Below are 20,790 nucleotides of genomic sequence, written 5' to 3'. Positions count from 1 at the left end.
CTCCCAGGGAATTCTGGGAAACAGTGTATCAGTAAATCCTACGAGGAAAAGCACCCATGATGATCCTAACACCCAGGGTGTGGCACTGTGACCATTGCTAAATTTTAAGCTCCCCTGTGAGTGGACTTTAAATCTTTGTGGTGGTTTGAACAAGAATGGCTCCATTGGCTCACAGACTCAAATGCTTGGTCACCAGGGAGTGCCACTATTAGGAGGCATGGCCTTGTCAGAGGAAGTGAATCACAGACGTGGGCTTTGGGGCTTCACGTGCTCCAGCCAGGTTCGGTGTCTCTCTTCATGTTGCCTGCTGATTTGGGTGTGAACTCCCAGCTACTCTCCTGCACCACATTTGTCTGCATAGTGCTTCCCACTATGATGATAATGGACGAAACCTCTGCTCTATAAGCCAGCCCCAGCTAAGCATTTCCCTTTATAAGAGTTGCTGAGGTCATCATGCCTCTTTCCAGCAACTGCACACTGACTACGTCTGAGACAACCTTACTAATCTTTTTGTTGTTCCTAATCCCAGTCCAGTGACCTCGAAGCCATCCTCAGTGATGGATGAAGGAAGGAATGACAATGAGACACGGCCACTGCAGAGGTAGATTTCTCTACAGGAGCTCTACTATACTAGACCGCCCTCAACCGTGATCACGTGGACCTTGTTTAGCACCATGTTATCGTGTAAGCCTCCAACATAAACGCTCACCTTGTACAACTCTGCAGCAGGGCTCAGCCCTCTGAAATCAATTTATGAAAGCTAAAGTTGCTCAGAATGGGTCCCCGAAATCAGCAATACCCTCAGAATGGGCTAAATAAGAAAAACATCAAGTGGAAGTTAGGCTTTGCTCAGAATGTGAAGATTTTGCAGCTCATCATTTGTGGTTTTAGGGAACTTCCTTCTGGTTGTACTTTCCTCCATGAAAACATTCCCAGAGGCTCACTTTCCTGGTTCTCGATGATAGGCATTCAGGAAAGGCATTAAGGATTTGTCACATTTTTCTTCCAGTAATCAGAGATATGTTAAGTTTGCTGTTTTACAAAAGTTTCTGGATTTCTGTCAACGGACCCACATTTGTCTCAACAGAAGTAGCCGACTGCTTGGAAAAAGAATTAATGCAAGGGTTGAACTCGGAAAGCGCCAGCAGCAGATACAGAACTGCGGACTGGTGACGTGCAAGCAGCAGTGGAGTTTCTCAGCAGTAGATGGCTGTCTCAGTTAGGGGGCTATTGCCGTGAAGAGACACCACGACCACGGCAGTTCTTATAAAGGAAAACAACTGCAGCTTGCTTACAGTTCAGAGGTTTAGCCCATTATCATCATGGTAGGAAGCATGGTGACATGCAGGCAGACATTCTTACATCCTGACCCACAGGCAACAGGAAGTGGTCTGTCTCACTGGGTGTAGCTTGAGCAAAGGAGACCTCAAAGCTTGCCTCCACAGTGACAGATTACCTCCAACAAGGCCGCACCTCCTAATTGTGCCACTCCCTTTGGGGGCCATTTTCTTTCAAACTACCACAATGGACATTAACACAGAGATCCATAACTGGTCCATGTATAGAGAACAAGAGACTTCAGAGTACTCAGCCATAAATGGATGTCTATATCACACTCTCCCCCTCAGTGGTGAAAAGACTATGAGAGCCAAAGGGTGGTGGAGGAGTTTAAGGAAAGGGTTTAGATAGAAGTTTCTGACCCCTCCTGCCCCACAGTCACTCAGTCCCAAAGAAACACACAGGGGCTTCTATTAACTATAAATAGTTTGGCCTATTAGTTCAGGCTTATTATTAACTAGCTCATACAACTTTATTAACCCATAATTCTTGTCTATGTTTAGTCACATGGCTTGGTATCTTTTCTCAGTAAGGCATTACTCTCATCTTGCTTCCTCTGCATCTAGCTGATGACTGTGTCTCTTCCTTTCTTCTTCCCAGGATTCTCTTATTCTGGTTGCCTCGCCTATACTTCCTGCCTGTCTACTGGCCAATGAGCGTTTTATTAAACCAATACGTGTGACAAATCTTTACAGTGTACAAGAAAGTTATTCTATAGGAAGGGTGTAGATATAGTTTAGATGCATATATGAACTCACAGTGATTGTATCAGTATGCATAAGACCCGTGCAAGTTCAAACCAGACAAAAATCCCAGCATGGGTTTGTGGTGGCAGGGGAGTGGGCGCAAAGTCTCACCCCTAGTGAGGAGCTATTGGTATCTGAATGCTCCTGGGAAAGGGACAGTCAGTTTTCTTCAGTAGTAAGACACTGAATATAGGACCACAGTCCGGGCAGCCCCTCCCATAGCTGATTAATACAAACTAGACTGGATAGGTTTGTGAAAGAGGGAGAGAAAGAATGAAAAGAAAGGAAACTCCAGCCTGAGCATGGAGTGAAGGGTGGAGGCATCAACAGGAAGGCCTCTGCAGTACTGAGATTGACAGAGTATTGTTGCACTTCACTGTTGCTGGATGATGTTTCCCATAAACAAAGGAGATTTTTGTTTCTACTTTTATGACAGGAGACATTACCAGCTCTTCAGAAGAGCTGCTGTGTGAAATTCAAACTACAGATATCTCAGGAGATGAGATTTGTAAGCGTGGGCTTTCTAGGGCTCTGCTTCCACACAGGATGGGAAGGGCTCCTGGCTGCCCCGTGCAGCTTCGACATAGGATTCCTGCGTGCAGCATGGCCCAGGCAGTGCATAAAAGCATCTGGCTGGCTGCAGTTATGAAATCCACACACAGACGCCCAGAAGGCACATTCCTGCTAAATGACAGTGAAAAATGGAAACCTCTGATCAATTCAAACACACTGCTGGGCTGGGGAGATGGCCCCATTGGTAAAGATCCTATTGGACAGACGACACAAGGACCTGGGTTTGATCCCTAGCAGGTAGGTGTGATTGATATCAGACTTGTATTCCCAGCACTCAGGAAATCTTTGTGACTCACTGTCCAGCTAGCCTAGCCTACCTGGCAAATGCCAGGACAATGAGAGGCTCTATCTTCTACTTAAGGGAAGAGATTCGGGTCTCCCAGCAGCTGGCTGTCATCTTAAGCTATTTAAACAGTGGCATAGGTAGAGTATGGCCGCCTGTCTCTCATCCCTTATTAATGTTACACCAAGAAGCTGAGCTTCAGATTGGATATGAGATACTATGCTCCTTGGTTACAGTAACATCTCATAACTTGTTCATCTTTATTGGACGCTGGGTCCTATATTAAGTACCTATATGTATTACCATTAGTACTTAAGAAAAATGCAGTTTCTAGAATTATTTCTACATTATACACAAGTAGTTGAATCCACACCAAGTTAAACTGTTTTCCTGTAGCTACATGATAACCAGAGATGGTAGCAGCTACCTGTTCTAAGAAAGAACATGGCCTGATGTCACTGGATGTCAAGGTTCTCTCTGCGGTTTATTGGCATGTTATCCTGTCCTGGTCAATTCTCTGTTTGGACAGGAGACTTGTGGGGATGGTACCCCTGCTGCTCCTAGCAGACAGGAGTAAACCAACCATCATGCCTGTCAGTTGGAGGAAGAGTGAGGGCGAAAGACCCATGTGCTCTCCAGCAGACAGGCAGGAGAGACGGGATTCTGTGGAACGCAGAGGAGGAAGGAAGCTGGCAGAATTGACAATGAGTCCCTTAGAAGGAGAGGAATCCTTCAGTCAAGTTTTACCTTCCTAATTGCTGCCCAGAATGAAATCTGTAGGCCATCAATAGATATGAGAACACACATATCTGTCTTTCTACACTTCTTGCTTCTCTTCCTGGTGTACGAGAGCATTTTTAACCTTGAAAGCGTTTTAATCCGTCCAACAACCAAATTAGGTTTTTGTGCCAAAGCCATAGCCTGCTGGACTGCCTCAAGATAAAGGTTGAAGTGTGGGATCCTAAAGTGTGACAGCATCTGCAGAAGAAATTCCCAGTGCCTGGCATGTTACCTTTTGACTTTAGTTCCTGCCTTAAGCCACCTCCCTCAGGGTCTGCCCTGTGGGGCTTAGGACAGCTCAGCCTCAATGGCACACGGAGGAGATTGACAACTGGTGTCTTGAAACACTTGTACTTGGCAAGGCAATTGTGCTGTGAAAACTCCTTCAGCCAATAGCCTTTAAGATACTGACCCACTTTGGGTGTGGTCTCATGCACTATATATGTAGACACAAAGCGTACATGGGGTCCCTTGGCTGCTGGATTTGGTTCCAGCTCCCCGTGCACACAGAGGACTGTGGATTGCTACTCTTTCTGTGAGTTTATCCCCTAATAAATTCTGTGAGTTTAACCACTAATAAATAAACCTTTATGATACTCCATTCTGGGCTAGTGTGGAAATTTTTCATACTGCAACCCAGTTGGGCTTGGTGCATTATCTTTTCCTAGAGATATCTGTGCAGGGAAAGCTGATGACAATCCTTCCAGAGACTGTAAACAAAGACTGCTTCCTGTGGAACTCTGCTCTGGCCTGGACCGTGTTTATCACAGCCAGGGAACTCCACGAAGGCGCTAAGACCCTGGCATCTTAGTGTGAGCACAGCTGTGGGGGCATTGCTCGCAGAAGTACTGTCATGATCCGCTCGTTCTCAGTTATGGGATGGCAGCAAAAGTTTTCATTTCCCAGATAAATGACTGTGAAAGGAGGGGAAACAAGACATTTTTAGTGGGCTAGAATAGTTTTGTGCCCACCCCCGTAGGTGCATCACACTCCCCCATGTCTGCCACCACCATGTCCCCGGGGCTGACAGGCAGTTATAGGTGCACTGGGCTAGACCAGGCTGCGGGCTGTTCTGGCAGCTCCTTCTCTGGAGGCAGGAAAGGCGGGGACGTTGCCAGGCCACATCCAGCCTAGCAGCCCTCACCCCCGGGGGAGTGACCAATCCTCCAATAGCTTTAACTTTAAGTCTTGCTGAGGGCCTCAGTCAATGTAGTCTGCCAGGTGTCTTTCACACACTGACCACTGGTCAGTATTAGCTGGGTCTGGGTTTGCTGAGGACAGGAGAGTGGAAATGAGTGTGAGGGACAGGAAATCCTGAATGCTGAGACATTTGGACTCTGTGCCAACGCAAAGTGCATGAGAGGATGAAGGGGACAGGAGCAAAACAATGTCATACGAGGGACTGAACGGAGGGGATCTAACCAAGGCGTGAGCAGGCCAGCGGTAAGGTGGGATAAGCAGAGACCTGCACTCATTGCAGGAGGTCTGGTCACAGAAAGGCCTGGAAAGAACCCAACACGGAGATGGCGACTCATGAAGGTCAGGAGGAGCGAAGACAGCGGGAGAAAGGAAAAGTGAGCAAGCGGAGGTAAGAGACCAAAGCTCGGAGGTCAGAATCCAGGAACTAGGGAATAAAGACGTTCCCACGCCTAGAAAGTCAGTGTTGCAGCAGCCACGTTGGGAAGTACCCAAGTGGAGCGGAGATGGATGAACAAAAGCGAGGAAGCTGGCGGTTACTGGAGATGGCTATGGATGGATGGCGGCAGAGGTTTGGAGCAGGGAGTGGGGGTAGGGTGGGGGTAGGCCCGGTGCTCGAGACGGTGATGTTGGACCAGTGTAGATGAAGATGCAGAAGGCATCACAGGATGCGGAGCTGGGCTGGAAGCTGGAGAGTTACTGCAGAAAGGCAGGCATGGGTTAGGGAAAGACATAATGGGACCAGGGCTGTATAGAGATAAATCAACCCAGGAGTCACCGAACTACAGACAGGTAACTTTGGCGGTTCGGGGAGAGTTTCCGGCCGAGAGTTGGAACCAGAACGTGTCCGCTCACGGTGTGCTCGCAAGGTGGCAACAGCCAGGGAAAGCGCACCTTTACCCACTAAACTGGCACTTTGTGCTGAAGTTAAAAGGTGAAGGCTTGTGGCTGAAATCCCAGCACCCAGGAGGCTGAGGCAGGAGGACTGCCATGAGTTCAAGGCCCTGAGCTACAGAGTGAAATTCCATCCCCAAAGAAAACCAAGGTGTGAAGTAGATCTACCATCTTGTGCGTACAGATGTCCTTCCGTGAAAACACTGTGTGGCCAATGAGGACGCATGAGGAAGGGTGCCCAAACACTATAAAATAATACATAATAATAAAACAATGTGCCTACTTCTTCACGGTCTTTGGCAGGTCTTCATTCTGAAGGAACTGATTAAAAAAGATAAAATGCCACTGCTCAGTTTATCACACAGCCCCATTGCTGGGCGTTCTGGTATGTTCTGTCATTGTTTTCACCACCAGAGTCACAGAAACAGTTTAGATACCGTATCCTCTAACGGGATGGAAGTTGTAGCGATGGGCAGGGGTACAACGTGAGCCCTTACATTTCTTCATTTTTCATTAGTAGCAAACACCACCATGTGTTTTAACTGTGCATTCACATAACTGTTTCCCAGACCCCGATTTTAAATGCTGTTGTGCCCTCTTGACAACTGGGGACTTCTGCAACCTTTGCCCATAAAAATCACAAGTGTTCCTTGCTTCTTTCTTGTCTTTTTTCTCTTTCCCTTTCTGATATTTTAAGTCCCAAGAAAAGCCGTCATCGATCACTACGATCGCTGCTCAGTCTTCCACCATGATGTGCTGTGCAGACTCGCAATGGAGACGCTTCAAACAGCTCAGGACACGGCTCGGATGAGACCACAGACAGGTGGGTAACCCTCAGATGCTACTGCTGAAGCAGGGGTCAAATCATTCCAAGAATCTGAGCAACTTGCAGCGCGCTGGATGGCATTCTCTGACAGAGGGACTTCTCATTTTTAGACTTTCAGGCCTGGACAAAGGACCTGTGTTTCCTTCAAAGTCAAGGTTATTAGAAAAGGCAGTGGGGGCCAAGACAGAAATCATCCCCAAGTGTGGTTATTGCATATTTAAAGTAGCCGCTCAGAGAGGGGCTGTGAGTGTCAAATATGTATTAGATTTCACAGATTAAGTGTAAGGACGCAAGTCATCTCATTCATATCTTCAATGTTTTATGCTAAAAATTTAAACCATCATAAAATATTAATCATGCACTAAAATAATAATTTAGACATATTAGGGTTTAATTAAATATATGATTAAAGTTCATTTTTATGTTTTAAAATATGACTTCCTGAGTTGGATACGCAGTTTTCATACAGTAGCTGGTGGCCATGTCTCAGCTGGCTGACACTTCCCATGTGGGCCACTAGGAGGCAGTGGCCAGGGCTGAGCTAAAAGTACCGAGGTTTCTCTGGTGCAAACTTCAGTATGCTCATTTATTAACTAGGAATGGGGAGTGGCTGCCTCTTAGGAATGGTCAGACCTGGGCTGCTCGCAGACAAACTGTGTTCTACACTACAGAAAGAGGCATGGTTTTATAAAACCAACTGCAGTAACTCAAAAGCTGACTCGAGGGAGAACTAGGGTATGGATGAAGAAACTGTAGATCTGGGCACTTTCCCTGTATTTGCAACCTTCTTACCCTTCTCTCGATTTCAGCTCATTACTACTGGCCCAGAAACCCATCGGGGAAGCAGAGGTTAGCTCCCAGCCATCGAAATGCAGAGTAGCCCTGCGGTTTTCTGCATCCCCTTCCTCTGCCACTTAGCAAGCAAGCTCTGTGTAATGAGAGCAAACTGAGCTGCTTTCTGCAGAAAGCCTATTAGGAGGTCTCCACAAGGCCAGGGCAAGCGCTTACACAGCTTGATATCATGTAATCTGTGGCTGGGGGACTATTTAGAATAAACAAAAGGCAGACTTCCATCCTGGGTCAGTCACAAGCCTAGGTCAGGGTCACATAGCTCTTGGAGGAGCCTTGGGTTCCCTACCCGTGAGAGGAGATGAAGATAGCCACACCTCTTAGCACAGGTTGTTTTAGGAATTACAGAGTGCAGCTATATACATACACATGCACTACAAGTATGTTGTATATCTATAACTTGTTTAACTTGTTGGTCAGAAAGTACTACACAAATGTTAGCTATTCACGTGACTTCACCCACTGGACTCTGAGACTCACACTGAGACACGGCTGCTTCTCCCTATGCGTGGCACTTAGGATCCCATTTCCTCTTCCCACTCACACTGAAGTCTCACTGGAAGAGCCCCATGGGACATGAAAGGTCCCCAGAAACCTCCAGTCTTACACAGATGTAAAGCCATACTATTGAGCTGGGTGAGAACTGACTTTATGGAGCTGGGGAAAGCCTCACGCCGCTAAGTCAGTAGCCCCTCTCGCTGGAAAGCAGCCATTACCAGTTCTAAAGCGTTCTTTCCTGTGGTGTTAACTCAGATATAATCACCGAGGAGGTCCGTGGAGACAGACTGGATGGAAGAAGGGCTGGGATTAACATCCTCAGCTTGGTTCCAAGAAGGAGGAAAGAGGACAGAACCCTTGTCATAGAGCCGTGCTGTACGGTTTGAGAACAGAACTAGGGACAAGAACTAGGGACAATTCCTGACAAGGTGTTTCACTCTGCAGCCAGCAACTCAGCTTGGCTTCTTGGGAAAAAACAAAACCCAACGCATTGAAAAGATCTCTGAAACTAGTGCTAGAGAAGCCATCTATCTAAGGAGATATCTGTGGGATTTTCTACCCCCTCATCTGATCTATAAACAAAGCACACAGAGCCACTCCAGTGACGTGCAAACCCGAGTCCTCACAACTTCACACGAAGACACAGAGGTGGAGTGGAGAGCAGCCTGCAGCTGGCCAGCTGTCACGACAACTCGAACTCACCCTTCTCACGCCTTTTAATTTTCATTTTTTTAAATTTATTTTTATTTATGTGTATGTATCTGTATGAGTATTCTCACACATGTGTGTGTACCCAGAAGAGGGCATCAGATTCTCTGGATCTGGGGCTACAGGCAGCTTTGAGCTGCCCAAAGGGGTGCTGGGAACTGAACTCCGGTCCTCTGCGAGAGCACTACTTGCAGTTAACCATTATCCATCTTTGTCGTCCCTCCTGAGAATTATTCTAACTCCAAACAAGCCTGGCTTTTGCTGTTTTTGTTATTTGTTGGCTTTTTTTTTAACCTTAATCCAAGCTGAGCATGAATCCTGGACAGGAGGCCCTTCGTTTTACCCTCAGAGAACACTGCTTTCTTGGAAGTATATTATGGAACGTTAGTCTTGGAATGGCTGTACCCCGTGGAGTCCTTCATAAAGACTCACAAGGGACCAGAAGCACAGGAAAGGTCTTTGGAGCACAGCACCTGCTCAGTTTTCGTGGCTATGCAACCCTTCTGGTTCCCTGTGACTGTCACTCTCTGGACTGATCCCAGCAGAAGCCCGTCCACTTACTTCAGGAGATTGCCCAGGTTGAAAAGGGCACGGTTGTGCTGTGGATGCAGCTGCAGGGCCCTCTGGTAGTACAGCTTCGCTTCGGCCGTGTCCTTTGTCAGCGTCCCCAGGTTGTTCAGCGCACTTGCGTGGCGTGGGTACAGCCTGGAAAATCAAAGTGTTAAACTTGGACTTCTGGCACTGCAAGCACGTCACAGCCCAAATGAACCCTGAACTTCTCCTCACAATGGAATGTCTGTGTTGTATCTAAGGGCCAAGGGCTTTTGCAGCTGAAGGCATCTAAATAAATATAGCAGAAAGCAACACCTTTGAACTCAGAGGTGTAGTAAGTAGACCCCAACACTGCAAAAGTAAATCTAGAAGAGTAAACACATTTTAGTCCCTGAGAGGCCGATTACACTCTTCTGCCAAGGAATCTTCTTGCTCTGGGTGGGAACTTCCTGTTGAGGTCACATAGCTACCAACTGATCTGGAATCCCCTCAGGGGGGGATCTTTCCAAATATCTTTGGATCAGAACCTAATAAGACTGAAGAAAGGATGGAAGTCTCACATCTCTCCATAAAAAGAAAACTTGGTCTGGCCCCCTTTCCCATGCTTCCTCACTCTCCTTCCACCTGGCTCGATACAGTCCTTAAGATCTTGAGAACTTAAAACAGTCTAGACACAAAAACTAGCATCCATGAAGTGAGAGCCAGTGTTTCTAAAATTCAAAAGAAATGAAAAGCAGGGTGGACTATGTGTTAGCAAGCTAAATTATTCACATTTAAGACAGGGAGGGGGTCAAGTCAGTCCTTCATGCGATATGGCAGAACAGCTGCCCAGTCAGCCCTTCTGACGACCTGGAGTGGACACACTTAGTGGGTTACAAGGCTTGCTCTGTCTGTCACTTATCCATGGAGCCGGCTTTTAATGCAGAAAAGCCAAGCCAAGGCTCAGCCCAGTATGTTCTAGTGCAAATGCATTTTGAAGCCGTTTTTTTACACATCACCTTATGTAAAAATTCCCTGTGTAGTGTTTTATCATTGAGGAAACCGAGGCTGGGAAAATGAGCTAAAGCAACAGCTCTCTCTCTCTCTCTCTCACACACACACACACACACCATCCCAGAGGCACTTGTCTTCTTAGGTGTTAAAAAGGCAAATTATTTCTGTTGATCCATTTGTTTTCCCAGATAATACATGAGTCACCCAACGCTCAGCGAATAAATGAATTGCTGTGAGTTAGAGCTTTTATTTAGCGTATCTCTATTATTTCCTCTGAGCAATTCACTTAAATTATGACCTATTATGAACCAGTTCTCAGAGGAAGGAGTGAAATCAACACAACATGTAAAAATGTTGGCTTCAGAGAGACTTGTTTACTCCAAACATTGCCTGCTCTCTTAAAATCGTCCTGTCAGGCCCGAAAGGAACTCGGCACAAACGGTCATCTGCTGATATTAGCACCCCACGCACATGCTCGCCACCAGCCTCTCCCAGTATCACAAGTCTCTGTTACTGAGTCTGCTGTGGGATATCTGATCACACTGAGACTGGGTTAATAAAACTAACCTTGAGTCTGGGGGCGGAGCCAGCGACTAGCTAACAAGAATTAGCTTAGGGAATGTGGAGGACTTGAGAATACAGATGGGGGGGGAGTAGGTGGGACTAAGAGGAGGAGGGTACCTCTTGCAGGGGTGGGGGGACCGGGGTGGGTGAGAGGGGGGTGTCGAGGTCTTTGGCCAAAAAGGAAGGTCAGTTGGTTGCTTCTTGACCCCAGTATCTGACTCCCAAGTCTTAGTTGGTAAATAGAATAACTCAGATAAAGACAACATGAGTCCATGCTGGCATCTGTGAGGACCAAAGTTACACTCTTAAGTTTGTAATTACTGTGCCTAAGAGATCCATGAAGCAAAAATGCCCCTAACCTGCAAGTCCCTTGCTCAAAGACAGATGATTCCTGACACTAGAGGCTGTGGTTTACAGGAGGTAACAACCCACAGGTTCTCACTCTCCTAAACAAGCCCATTTGACCCATCTGTACCCAATGTCTATACCCACTGCGCTTGACCAATGCCAGCGGGAGGCTCACAGGCAGGAAATGCATCAGGATGTATGTATGCTTGCTGCTGATTGGACCCCTTGGGAAATGTGGTGAATTATGGGTTTTGCCTTTTTAAGCCCCTGCAAACCGTGACTTGGGGCCATTTTCTGGAAACACAGAGACAGACCTGGCCAGAAAGTCCATCAACATAACCATTATCTAATTAGAGCTTGCTTCTAATTTGGTTTTAAATTATGGTAGTGGTCTTACCCCCTGGCTCTTCTCAGCTTTTTTCACTCCATTCCCTTCCCTAAACATCTCCATCTCGAGGCCTCCCTTTCCCAGTTTCTCGCTCCTGTATAACCTGACTATTTTGGCTGTGCATTCTCTGGGCCGCCTCTTCCTTGGTCTCATTTGCCCTCATTCTCTTTGCCTTACTCTCTTGCTCTTCTTCCCTTTCTCTTCTCACGACCAAGTCCTTTCTGCTGGCAACGTTCCGTCTGCTGCTTCCTCTCCCTGCCCTGGACACTTCCAGATAGCTCTAGCTATGTCTCTCTCATATTTGCAAGACAAACCTTCCCCTCAACCATACCTTGGAGCTGACATGTCCTCAGTTTATACAGTTACCTCTTTGAGAAGCACACATTGTATGGGAACTAGCGAGAGTCAACAACACTCAGTAGCCTGTAAGAAGCAAACTCCTGCTTTATGGGTTACTGTTTGTAAGGCTTGTGTGTGTATATATGTGTACACACATGAGTGTGCATGGGTCTGTGTGAGAAGTACATTTAGTGCCCTGCTATATCACTCTCTGTCTTATTTCTCTGAGACAGAGTCTCTCACAGAAATTGGAGCCAGGCTGGCAGCCAGCGGTCCCCACTGATCCTGTCTCTACCTGCACAGGGCTGAGGTGACAGGCATAAGCAGCCACACTGGCTTTTTACGTGGGTGCTAGGATCTGACCCCAAACATCTCCTGTCACCATGCCTGCCCACCAAGAGCTCCTGCCCACTAAGCCTTCCCTCCAGCCCTGTCTGTAAAGCGCCACAGGTACAACTGTTTGGGGCTAAAGTTTGGGCTTGTGTGTTGTTTCACTCATGTCTTTTAAAACTTAAAAGTTAAGAATGTTATACGTTTTTACCCTTTCAGTACCTTACCAGTCATTTTCAAATAACACTGACTTATATACTATAGCTTGCGACTCCCCTTCCAGAGCACACATGCCTAACCAAGTGTCTGATTTTCACGTCACACATTAATTTATTTGAGGTTAACTGCCCTGAGGTTGTTTTTTTTTTTTAATTTTCTATTTCCTTTTGAGAGAAAAATGATCACAAAGGAAACCATGACTAGGAAGAATAAATCTCAGTTCACTGGCCTGAAGTACACACAGAATAAACTTTGCTACAGACGACAGACTGTTAATTCTGCATATTTTATGTGTCCAGTTCCTTCTGTGCCATTAGTTTAATTGTCCTGGCCCCTGGTGACACAGGTGGTAGTGGTGATCCTCCAGGTCGGCTCCTGGGAGCATCTGAAGGGATGACTCACGCTTCACCTGCCTCCTGCCCCTTTTCACTCAGAGCCGCAGGGGCTTCACCTTTCTCACTACAGAGACCTCAGTGCTGCTGCTGCTGCTGCAGAGGGACTCCGCCCAGCACAAGGCCCAGGCTCTGGAGTGAAAACATTTTCTCCCAGCCCTCAAGGAAGTGAGTCACTTGTAAATGGTTGTGCTGTCCTGATTCCGGAGTGGGAAATCTACTGAACGAACACCTCTCTGCTGTTTTCAATAGCAATGGTTTGCGGGGTGATGAACTCTGGATTGAGTGGCAGAGTGGGACAGGAGACTGGTCCAGGGGGAAATACTGGACCAGGGGACAGATGTCAGCAGCATGGTGCTGGGTATGAGCGTGAGACAGCTGCTTTTGTAAGTTTCCGTGTGAATGGATGAGGTAATGGGCGTAAAAACGTCCAGCATCACAGCTGTGCTTTGGGTCACATGCCAGGTGAGGTCCTCACATCAGAAACATCACTGCGGGACTGGGGAGACAGTTGATAAAGTCCCTGTCCTACAGGGATGCTACTAGGATTCCCCAACACTCATGTAAGAGCTGGACATGGTTGTACATGTCTGTAAACGTGGTCTTTGGGGAGCAGAAACAGGTGAGTTCCTAAGGCTTACTGGCTGCCTAATTGATACAATCAGTGAGCTCTATGTTCAGTGAGAGACTCTCTCTCTTTCAAAAAAAAACAAGGTGAGGAGACTGGAGAAAGACATCTGACTTTAACCTCAGGCCTCCACACTCACCTGAACAGTTGGACACACATGTGCATGTTTATGCACATATCCCCCCCACATACATGAACACACACACACCACTCACCCTCTTTGTTGCCTCTAGGGGCCTTTGAATTCTTCCCATCAGTCAAAATAACATCCATTCTTTCTCCATCACCAGACCAGTGAACAAAGACTTAAGCCAGCTCCTATCCACCTGCTCTTCCTGTACTACGTCTGTTCAGACACTAAGGCTAAGGGGCCATTTCCATTTTGAGAATGAGGAAGTATTATCAGTTCTTCACAACAGGAATAATTGATCTTCTCAGGCCCAGCAGCGTTTTCCAAAGCTTTTCCTCTTTGCTCCACACCAAATACAATTCTGGACCAATTTTAAAGCCATGTCCAAGGTCAGAAGGTCATTCAAAGTCCTGTGTGTTAGCATCCAGAGGAACCTGGCTGTGCCCCTTGAGGACCTGACAGTGTGTCATGTCCTATGTCAAACCTGAGTGCAGGGCAGGAAGTACCCTGTCTCTTTAAAAGGCAAAATTCTGCCAGGCACTGGTGATGCACGCCTTTAATTCCAGCACTCGGAGGAGGCAGGAGCAGGCGGATCTCTGTGATTTCAAGGCCAGCCTGGTCTACAAGAACTAGTTCAGGACAAGCTCCAAAGCCACTGAGAAACCCTGTCTCAAAAAATTTTTTAAAAATAGTAAAACTCTGCCTACTTCTCCCTCTTTTTCCTCTTCCCCTTCTCTCTCTCTCTCTCTCTCTCTCTCTCTCTCTCTCTCTCTCTCTCTCTCTCTCTCTCTCCCTTTCCTTCCTCCACTCCCTACTTAAGTTCTTTCTGTATGGCTGTGGGCTCTCACCTGCCGTGATTTGGACTCACTTGTCTCCAAGGTCCCTCTTGCGCAGAATTATTACACTGTGTGCCTTCTGAGTGACAGGTTCATGTGCTCCTGGGTCCGTGTTGTTATGACATTTCTTATCATGAACATACTGGCTGGTGAGTTAACTCAGAGACAACCGTGGGCAGGAAGACACGTCCATATTCCCCTAATCAACAGCTTTCAGTTGAAGTGATCATGGGGGTGGGAAGGACACATATTCTGATGTCAAATCTTGACTATTGGGGTCATCCCTGGCATGTGATTGGCAGTAGGTAGGCTGTGGAGAATCTGACAATTTCCAGATCAGTCCAGTGCCGGGATGGGTTATTCTGTCCTCATTGCCCAGAGCTCACTGAGAAGCATCACATACCATGGTGGGACTTTCACTAAGTGTTTGGTGACTGAGATTGTGGGGACCAGCCATAATAAGCTAAGTATGGGCAAGTCAGCCAAAGAAAGTTCTTTACCTCCAACCGTTATCACCTGCCAGAGTAGAACTCGGCCATCCATAATTTAATAAGAGGCCTGAGTCTCAGTAGTTTACCCTGAGGCAATACCTGGTTGCAGGAGCAACCACAAGCGGAGATTACACAACCACCTGCCCAAGAACAGACCATTCAAAGGAAATGTCTAACATTCCAACTTCTGTAGAAAGGATCACCTGCCAAAACACACTCACCAGGACACCCTAGACAAATTTCAGCCAATCAGGGGTCCTGAACCTCAGAAACCCTCAACCCCACCTTTACTACTATAAAAATCCAATTCTAATTGAGCTCGGGGCTCTCCAGTTATTCCAATACGTTGGACATGCGGAGAGACCAAGTTTGCAAACTTGATTAAAATAAAGGCTCTTTGCTTTTACATATGGAACTCTGTCTCCTTGTTGGCTTTTGCGGGGACTTAGCAGATTTTGGGCACAAGATGTTGTGCACTGTTGTCACACAGGCTTCTTTACAAGCATTTACCAAGCACCTACAGTGGGCCATGCCCTCGGTCAAAGGCCAAGAGCAGCAAGACAACCTCCCCCTTGCTTCCAGGAAACAGAGAGCAAAAGTGGAATCAGTGAGCTTCGGGGAGCAGGGAGAACAGGGATGACTGGAGACAGTAACAGTGGAGGCTGGGGCCTGATGAAGGGGCAAATCAGGGAGAGGTGGGAAGGTATTGTGAAGGTTGGAGTTATACTAAGTTTTAATTACTGTGTTTCAGAGATCTATTAAACAAAAATGCCTCTAGCCTGTAAGCCCCACCTGCCCAAGGACAGGTAACTTCCTGGAATGCTGGGGGCTATGGTTCAAGTAGGGCAACAAGTCAGTGTTTTCACTTCTATAAACAAGGTTGGTTGCCCCAACTGTACATGATGTGCTTGGCCACACATAGGTGGGACGAATGTAGGCAAGAAGGAAGTTAGGATGTATGTTGGCTACATTGGATGAAGGCAGGGAACACAAAGCCTTGTAGGTTTTGCCTTTTAGGTACCGAACATAATTCGGGGCTATTCTTTGGGAACCCAGGGCATGGAGCTGGTCAGTGTGTATCTTCCGGGCCAGTAGTTAATAAGGCCTGCTTCAAATTTGGCTTAAAAATTGTGGTAGTGGTCTCATTCTCATCCAGTGGGATTATGTGGGGAGATTTCAGAGAGCTTGTGAGAAAACTCCAAGTAAATAAGGTAAGAGTTTTACAGCCTGTTCCTCCATAACATGAATTTGTTCTGGAATATGCTTTTGTGTCCCTTCCAGGTGTGATTTAGGAGTGGGTTTACTCCAGCTTACCCATCGTCTCAGCTGTTACTATTCAGAATATGCTCCAAAGCACAAGTAGTTCTCATAACTACATACAGCCTAAACTCATAGCTGGGTGTGCAATGGTAGAAACGGGAGGCTCTGCAGAGAGGGCGGGTAGCTGGGTGTGCAATTGTAGAAACAGCAGACTCTGCAGAGAGGGCGGGTAGCTGGGTGTGCAATGGTAGAAACGGAGGCTCTGCAGAGAGGGTGGGTAGCTGGGTGTGCAATGGTAGAAACAGCAGACTCTGCAGAGAGGGCGGGTAGCTGGGTGTGCAATGGTAGAAACGGGAGGCTCTGCAGAGAGGGCGGGTAGCTGGGTGTGCAATGGTAGAAACGGAGGCTCTGCAGAGAGGGTGGGTAGCTGGGTGTGCAATGGTAGAAACGGAGGCTCTGCAGAGAGGGCGGGTAGCTGAGGGTGTAGTGCAAGGGAAGGATGAAAAAATGCCCCTGCAGCCTGCCAGGCATGTGGCTGTCACAGAGGAATGACAGGCAATGCACACACATCTGAGGGCCGAGCAGCACAAAGGGGCAAAGGGAAGCTTTCTAAAAGGAAGTGAATACCCAAAATAAGAAAGCCTAGCATGAGAGGGGAGGGGGAAAACTGTTTATTAAGGGTTTATCAGAGGAAGAAGAGTCTACGGAAATACCAGGGAGACCAACAGCATGGATCACCATGCTCAGAACCAACCAGGTAAAGAAGGGTGTCCACGTGAGGATGAGGACAGTCAGCTGCTCCAATAGTCAGGTGGTTCTAAGGCCCATCTGCTGGGAAGCAGCTGGTGACCTTAGAGCAGCCCCAGGGATTCCAGGAAGCAGGAGGACACAGAGAAGAGGCTGTGGCTATCTAGGAGATTGTTTCACTTGAGAGGCAAAAAGTCAACAGACCCAACAGCCTACTCAGCAGATGAAGAAGAAATAGAGACAGGCTTATGTGAAGGGTTGTTTAAAATTGGAGCAACTAAAGAACATTTCCAGAACAACAGAAAGTGCCCGTGAAGGGCAGTGTGGTAGTTTGAATATAATTGACCCCCATGATCTCACAGGGAGTGGCACTATTAGGAAGTGTGGCTTTGTTGGAGGAAGCGTGTCACTGTGGGGACAGGTTTTGAGGATTCCTATGCCCAGTGTGTCAACTGACTTCTCATTGACTGCAAGATGTGGCACTCTCAGCTCTAGTACAACATCTGCCTGCATTCTGCTATGTTCCCCGCCATGATGATAAAGACTGGACCGCTGAAATTGTAAGTGAGCCCCCTCAATTAAATGTTTTCTTTATAAGAGTTGCCAGGTGTCTCTTCACAGCAATAGAAACCAGAACTAAGACAGACTTCACAGCAACAGATTTAAAGAAAGTCAGATCATTTCAGCAGTGGATGTGATAGGATCCTGAGCACAAAGTAAGAAAGAAGCAGAGCGGCAGAGAGACACAGGAGCATAAAATTCTTGCTGCTCAAGGGTAAGGACCAGAGTTTGAGTCTCCAGAACCCATACAGATGCCAAGCATGGAGAGACAGGAGTCCTCTGTGGAAGCTGGCTAGCTAGACTAGCTGTATCCATGAACCCAGGGGTCCTGGCTCAATAAGGTGGACCTTGTCTTAGTTACCTTCCTGCTGCTATGATGAGACGCCATGACCAAGGCAAACTATAGAAGAGTTCATTTGGATCGCACAGTTTCGGAGGGTTAGAGTGCACGATGTTCCTCTCAGGAAAGCAGACTGAGAGGCAGGGCGCTGGAGCAGTAGCTGAGAGCTGGGGGCAGGGGAGGGGGATGACACAAGGCTTCCCAAATAGTTCCACCCACTGGGAACAAAATATTCAAATATCCGAGATTATGGGGACCATTCGCATTCAAACCATCACAGACCTCAATTAAGAAAGATTCCAAATATCACCCCTAGATCAATGTGAAGGTGTACATACATGTTGCTTATAATGTACTTCCTGTTTACTTAGGTACTATTATATCCTTCTGGGGTCCTTGAAGAGTTGAAGACAAATAGTTATAGTTTTTCTTAGTTATGATAAAAAATAAATTAGATATGATGTTAAAGTTAAAACCTTCCTTTTCATTTAGACAGAAAAGGGAAGATGATGTTGGATTCCCCTCTGTATGCTGTGAATATGTTTTATTACCATTGGTTAATAAAGAAGCTGCTTCAGCCTATGGCAGGGCAGTAAAAAGCCAGGCAGGAAATTCGAACAGAGTTATATAGAGAGAGTAGGTGGAGTCAGGGAGCCACCATGTAGATGCCAACAGAGAAAGACACAGCCAGAACCTTACCCAGTAAACCACAGCCTCAAGGCGATACACAGATTAATAGAAATGGGTTAATTTAAGATGTAAGAGTTAGTTAATGAGAAGCCTGAGCTAACAGACCAAACAGTGTTATAATTAATAAAGTTTCTGTGTGATTATTCGGGTCTGGGTGATCGGGAAACAAATGAGCAGTCTCCGTTTACATCAGAAGAGACTTTGAACTTCTAAACAATGTTAAGACTGCCGTAGACTATGGGAACTTTTGAAGTTGGACTGACATTTTGTATTATGATATAGGTAACAGCCTGTGGGGGCCAGGGAGTGAAACATGATGGTTTGAGTAAGAATGGCCTCTATGGCCTCATGTGTTTGAATGCTTAGTAGGATTAGGAGGTGCGGCCTTGATGAGTGGGATTTGAGGTATCAAAAACCCATGCCATGCTGGGCCCAGTCTTTCTCTGTCTCCCTCCATCCCTCCCTTCCTGCTGCCTGTAGAACAGGATCTAAAGCTCTCAGCTCCAGGACCACGGCTGCTTATGAGCCACCATACTCCCTACTATGATGATAATGGACTAATCCTCTGAAATTTTAAGCAAGTTCCCAAATAAAATGTTTTCTTTTAAAAGAATCACCTTGGTCGCCAAGTGGCAGGGCTTACACCTTTAATCCCAGCACTCAGGTGGTGACTATGGTCAGAACTTGTTTCTGGTTGCTATTCGATGAATCAGGTGAACGTTACTTGAAGCCTACTGCAGGGACAATAATGAGATGAAGGAGGTGGCAACTCCTCATTAACACAAAGTCAAAACTTTATTCTGATGAAATGTTATGAACTCTAAAACACTTCAGATCCCATACATTTTGGGTAAGTGTTACCTCTCCTGTAAACAAGTACTATGTGTTTTTTTGGAGTGTGTGCCTTCAGTTTGGAGGTACTCGATTCCACCTGCCAGGATGTGGGTGGCTACCCAGGTCCATCTCCTCCCCACCAGACACCTAGGGTGTTGCCTGCCTGGCGGACAAGCGGTGTCTAGACTGATGTCTGCTCATGACAGTTCTGAGGGGTTAGCCCCGCTGCAGAAGTATTCAGGGTCAGTGCATCCCATGCCCTTGTCCGTCCTGCTCTTTGCTTCCTTCCTGTGTTTATGAGAATGCTCTGGACGACCTTCCTGCATGCAAACCTCTGCCCTGGAGTCTGCATCCTGGGGAGCCTTGGCTAAGCTAGTTAAACGAAAGTGAGATGTGGGGAGGAAAAGAGGCAGCCAGAAAGCACGGAACTCTCCTGAAGATAAATAACGACACTTCCATTTCGAAGCTCAGTTGACACTGGCCAAAATTTCACTAAAATTCAGTATTTTTCTAAGTAATGTTAATTTCTTAAGCTTTATGAGACATAATAAAAGTGCATATATGTTTATATATGTGCACATATGCACATGTACATTTGATGTGTGTGTGTGCGTGTGTATGCAGATTAAGAATGTAATCTCTTCTTGGTTCATCAACATGAAAGCAACAAAAATCATTTCAAATACCTACTTGTGATATTGGAAAGCTCTTTAGAATTTCACCGGTAAAATTACTGCAACAGCCAAAGAAACTATCTCCTCCAAGCTAAAACTGGCTAATAGACAATATTGGGATCTTAATTTTTTCCAAAGACACAGGGCAGATGGTGTCGTGGTCACGAGAAAGACATTTAAAATGTCTCCTCAGCAAGAATGTAAAGGAGCTTCCAGAAACCGTCGCTGACTCCTGGTTTCTAACGGCCGGACCCCAGCAGCTTCCAAACAGCATTTTAGGGGAATGGCAAGGAGCTGACAGACCAGAGGCACCAAGAGCAGTGGTTACTTTGACATCTCAGGTCTCCTCAGACTCTAAAGACAGCCGTGTGTCTTCAATCCTCATTCCTCTGTGAGTCCGTGTTCCCACACTCATCTCAATCTACTGGGATCTATCTCCCTGTAGGATTCCAGTCATGGCAACAGATGTTAGTTCAATTCCTTCCCAATCAAACTCTGGGTAGATGTATTAGTTCCCTTTTTTGAATCTGTGATAAAATACCGGGAAAGCAAGGGGAAAGGAAGCTGCTGGCCAGCTACATTCAGAAACACCCTCCCTGGAAACACCCTCACAGGACACTCGGTGGTGTGTCGTATCAGTGCCCTAGGTGTTTCTTCATCAGTCAAGTCAACAGGGGAAACCAGCCATCACACTGGAGATTAATCCAAGAGGAAAGAGCCTGGTCCATTGTGGGACCCTTCCCGTGGTGTTCTGAATGAGGACGGCCCCCCACCATGGGCTC

General features: G+C 46.8%; 1 protein-coding gene across 5 annotated transcripts in view; it reads right to left on the bottom strand.

Moving 5' to 3' along the window:
* Tmtc1 (transmembrane O-mannosyltransferase targeting cadherins 1) overlaps positions 1-20,790 on the bottom strand; it is a 250,868-nt gene that overhangs the window by 65,305 nt on the left and 164,773 nt on the right. For all 5 annotated transcript variants that reach the window (XR_007589317.1, XR_007589318.1, XM_050126490.1 and 2 more), the window contains exon 12: positions 9,254-9,397. Coding sequence is in view for 3 of the 5 variants with exons in the window: in XM_050126490.1 (XP_049982447.1) it covers positions 9,254-9,397 (144 nt within the window). In the remaining 2 variants the exon portion in view is untranslated. The remainder of the gene's footprint in view (positions 1-9,253; positions 9,398-20,790) is intronic.

The sequence above is a fragment of the Alexandromys fortis genome, unplaced genomic scaffold (assembly GCF_014885135.2).
Source record: "Alexandromys fortis isolate MF-2015 unplaced genomic scaffold, M_Fortis_MF-2015_v1.1 scaffold_260, whole genome shotgun sequence".
Taxonomy (NCBI): domain Eukaryota; kingdom Metazoa; phylum Chordata; class Mammalia; order Rodentia; family Cricetidae; genus Alexandromys; species Alexandromys fortis.
The sequence above is the reverse complement of the archived record's forward strand: the minus strand, read 5'-3'. Positions and strand labels throughout refer to the sequence as shown.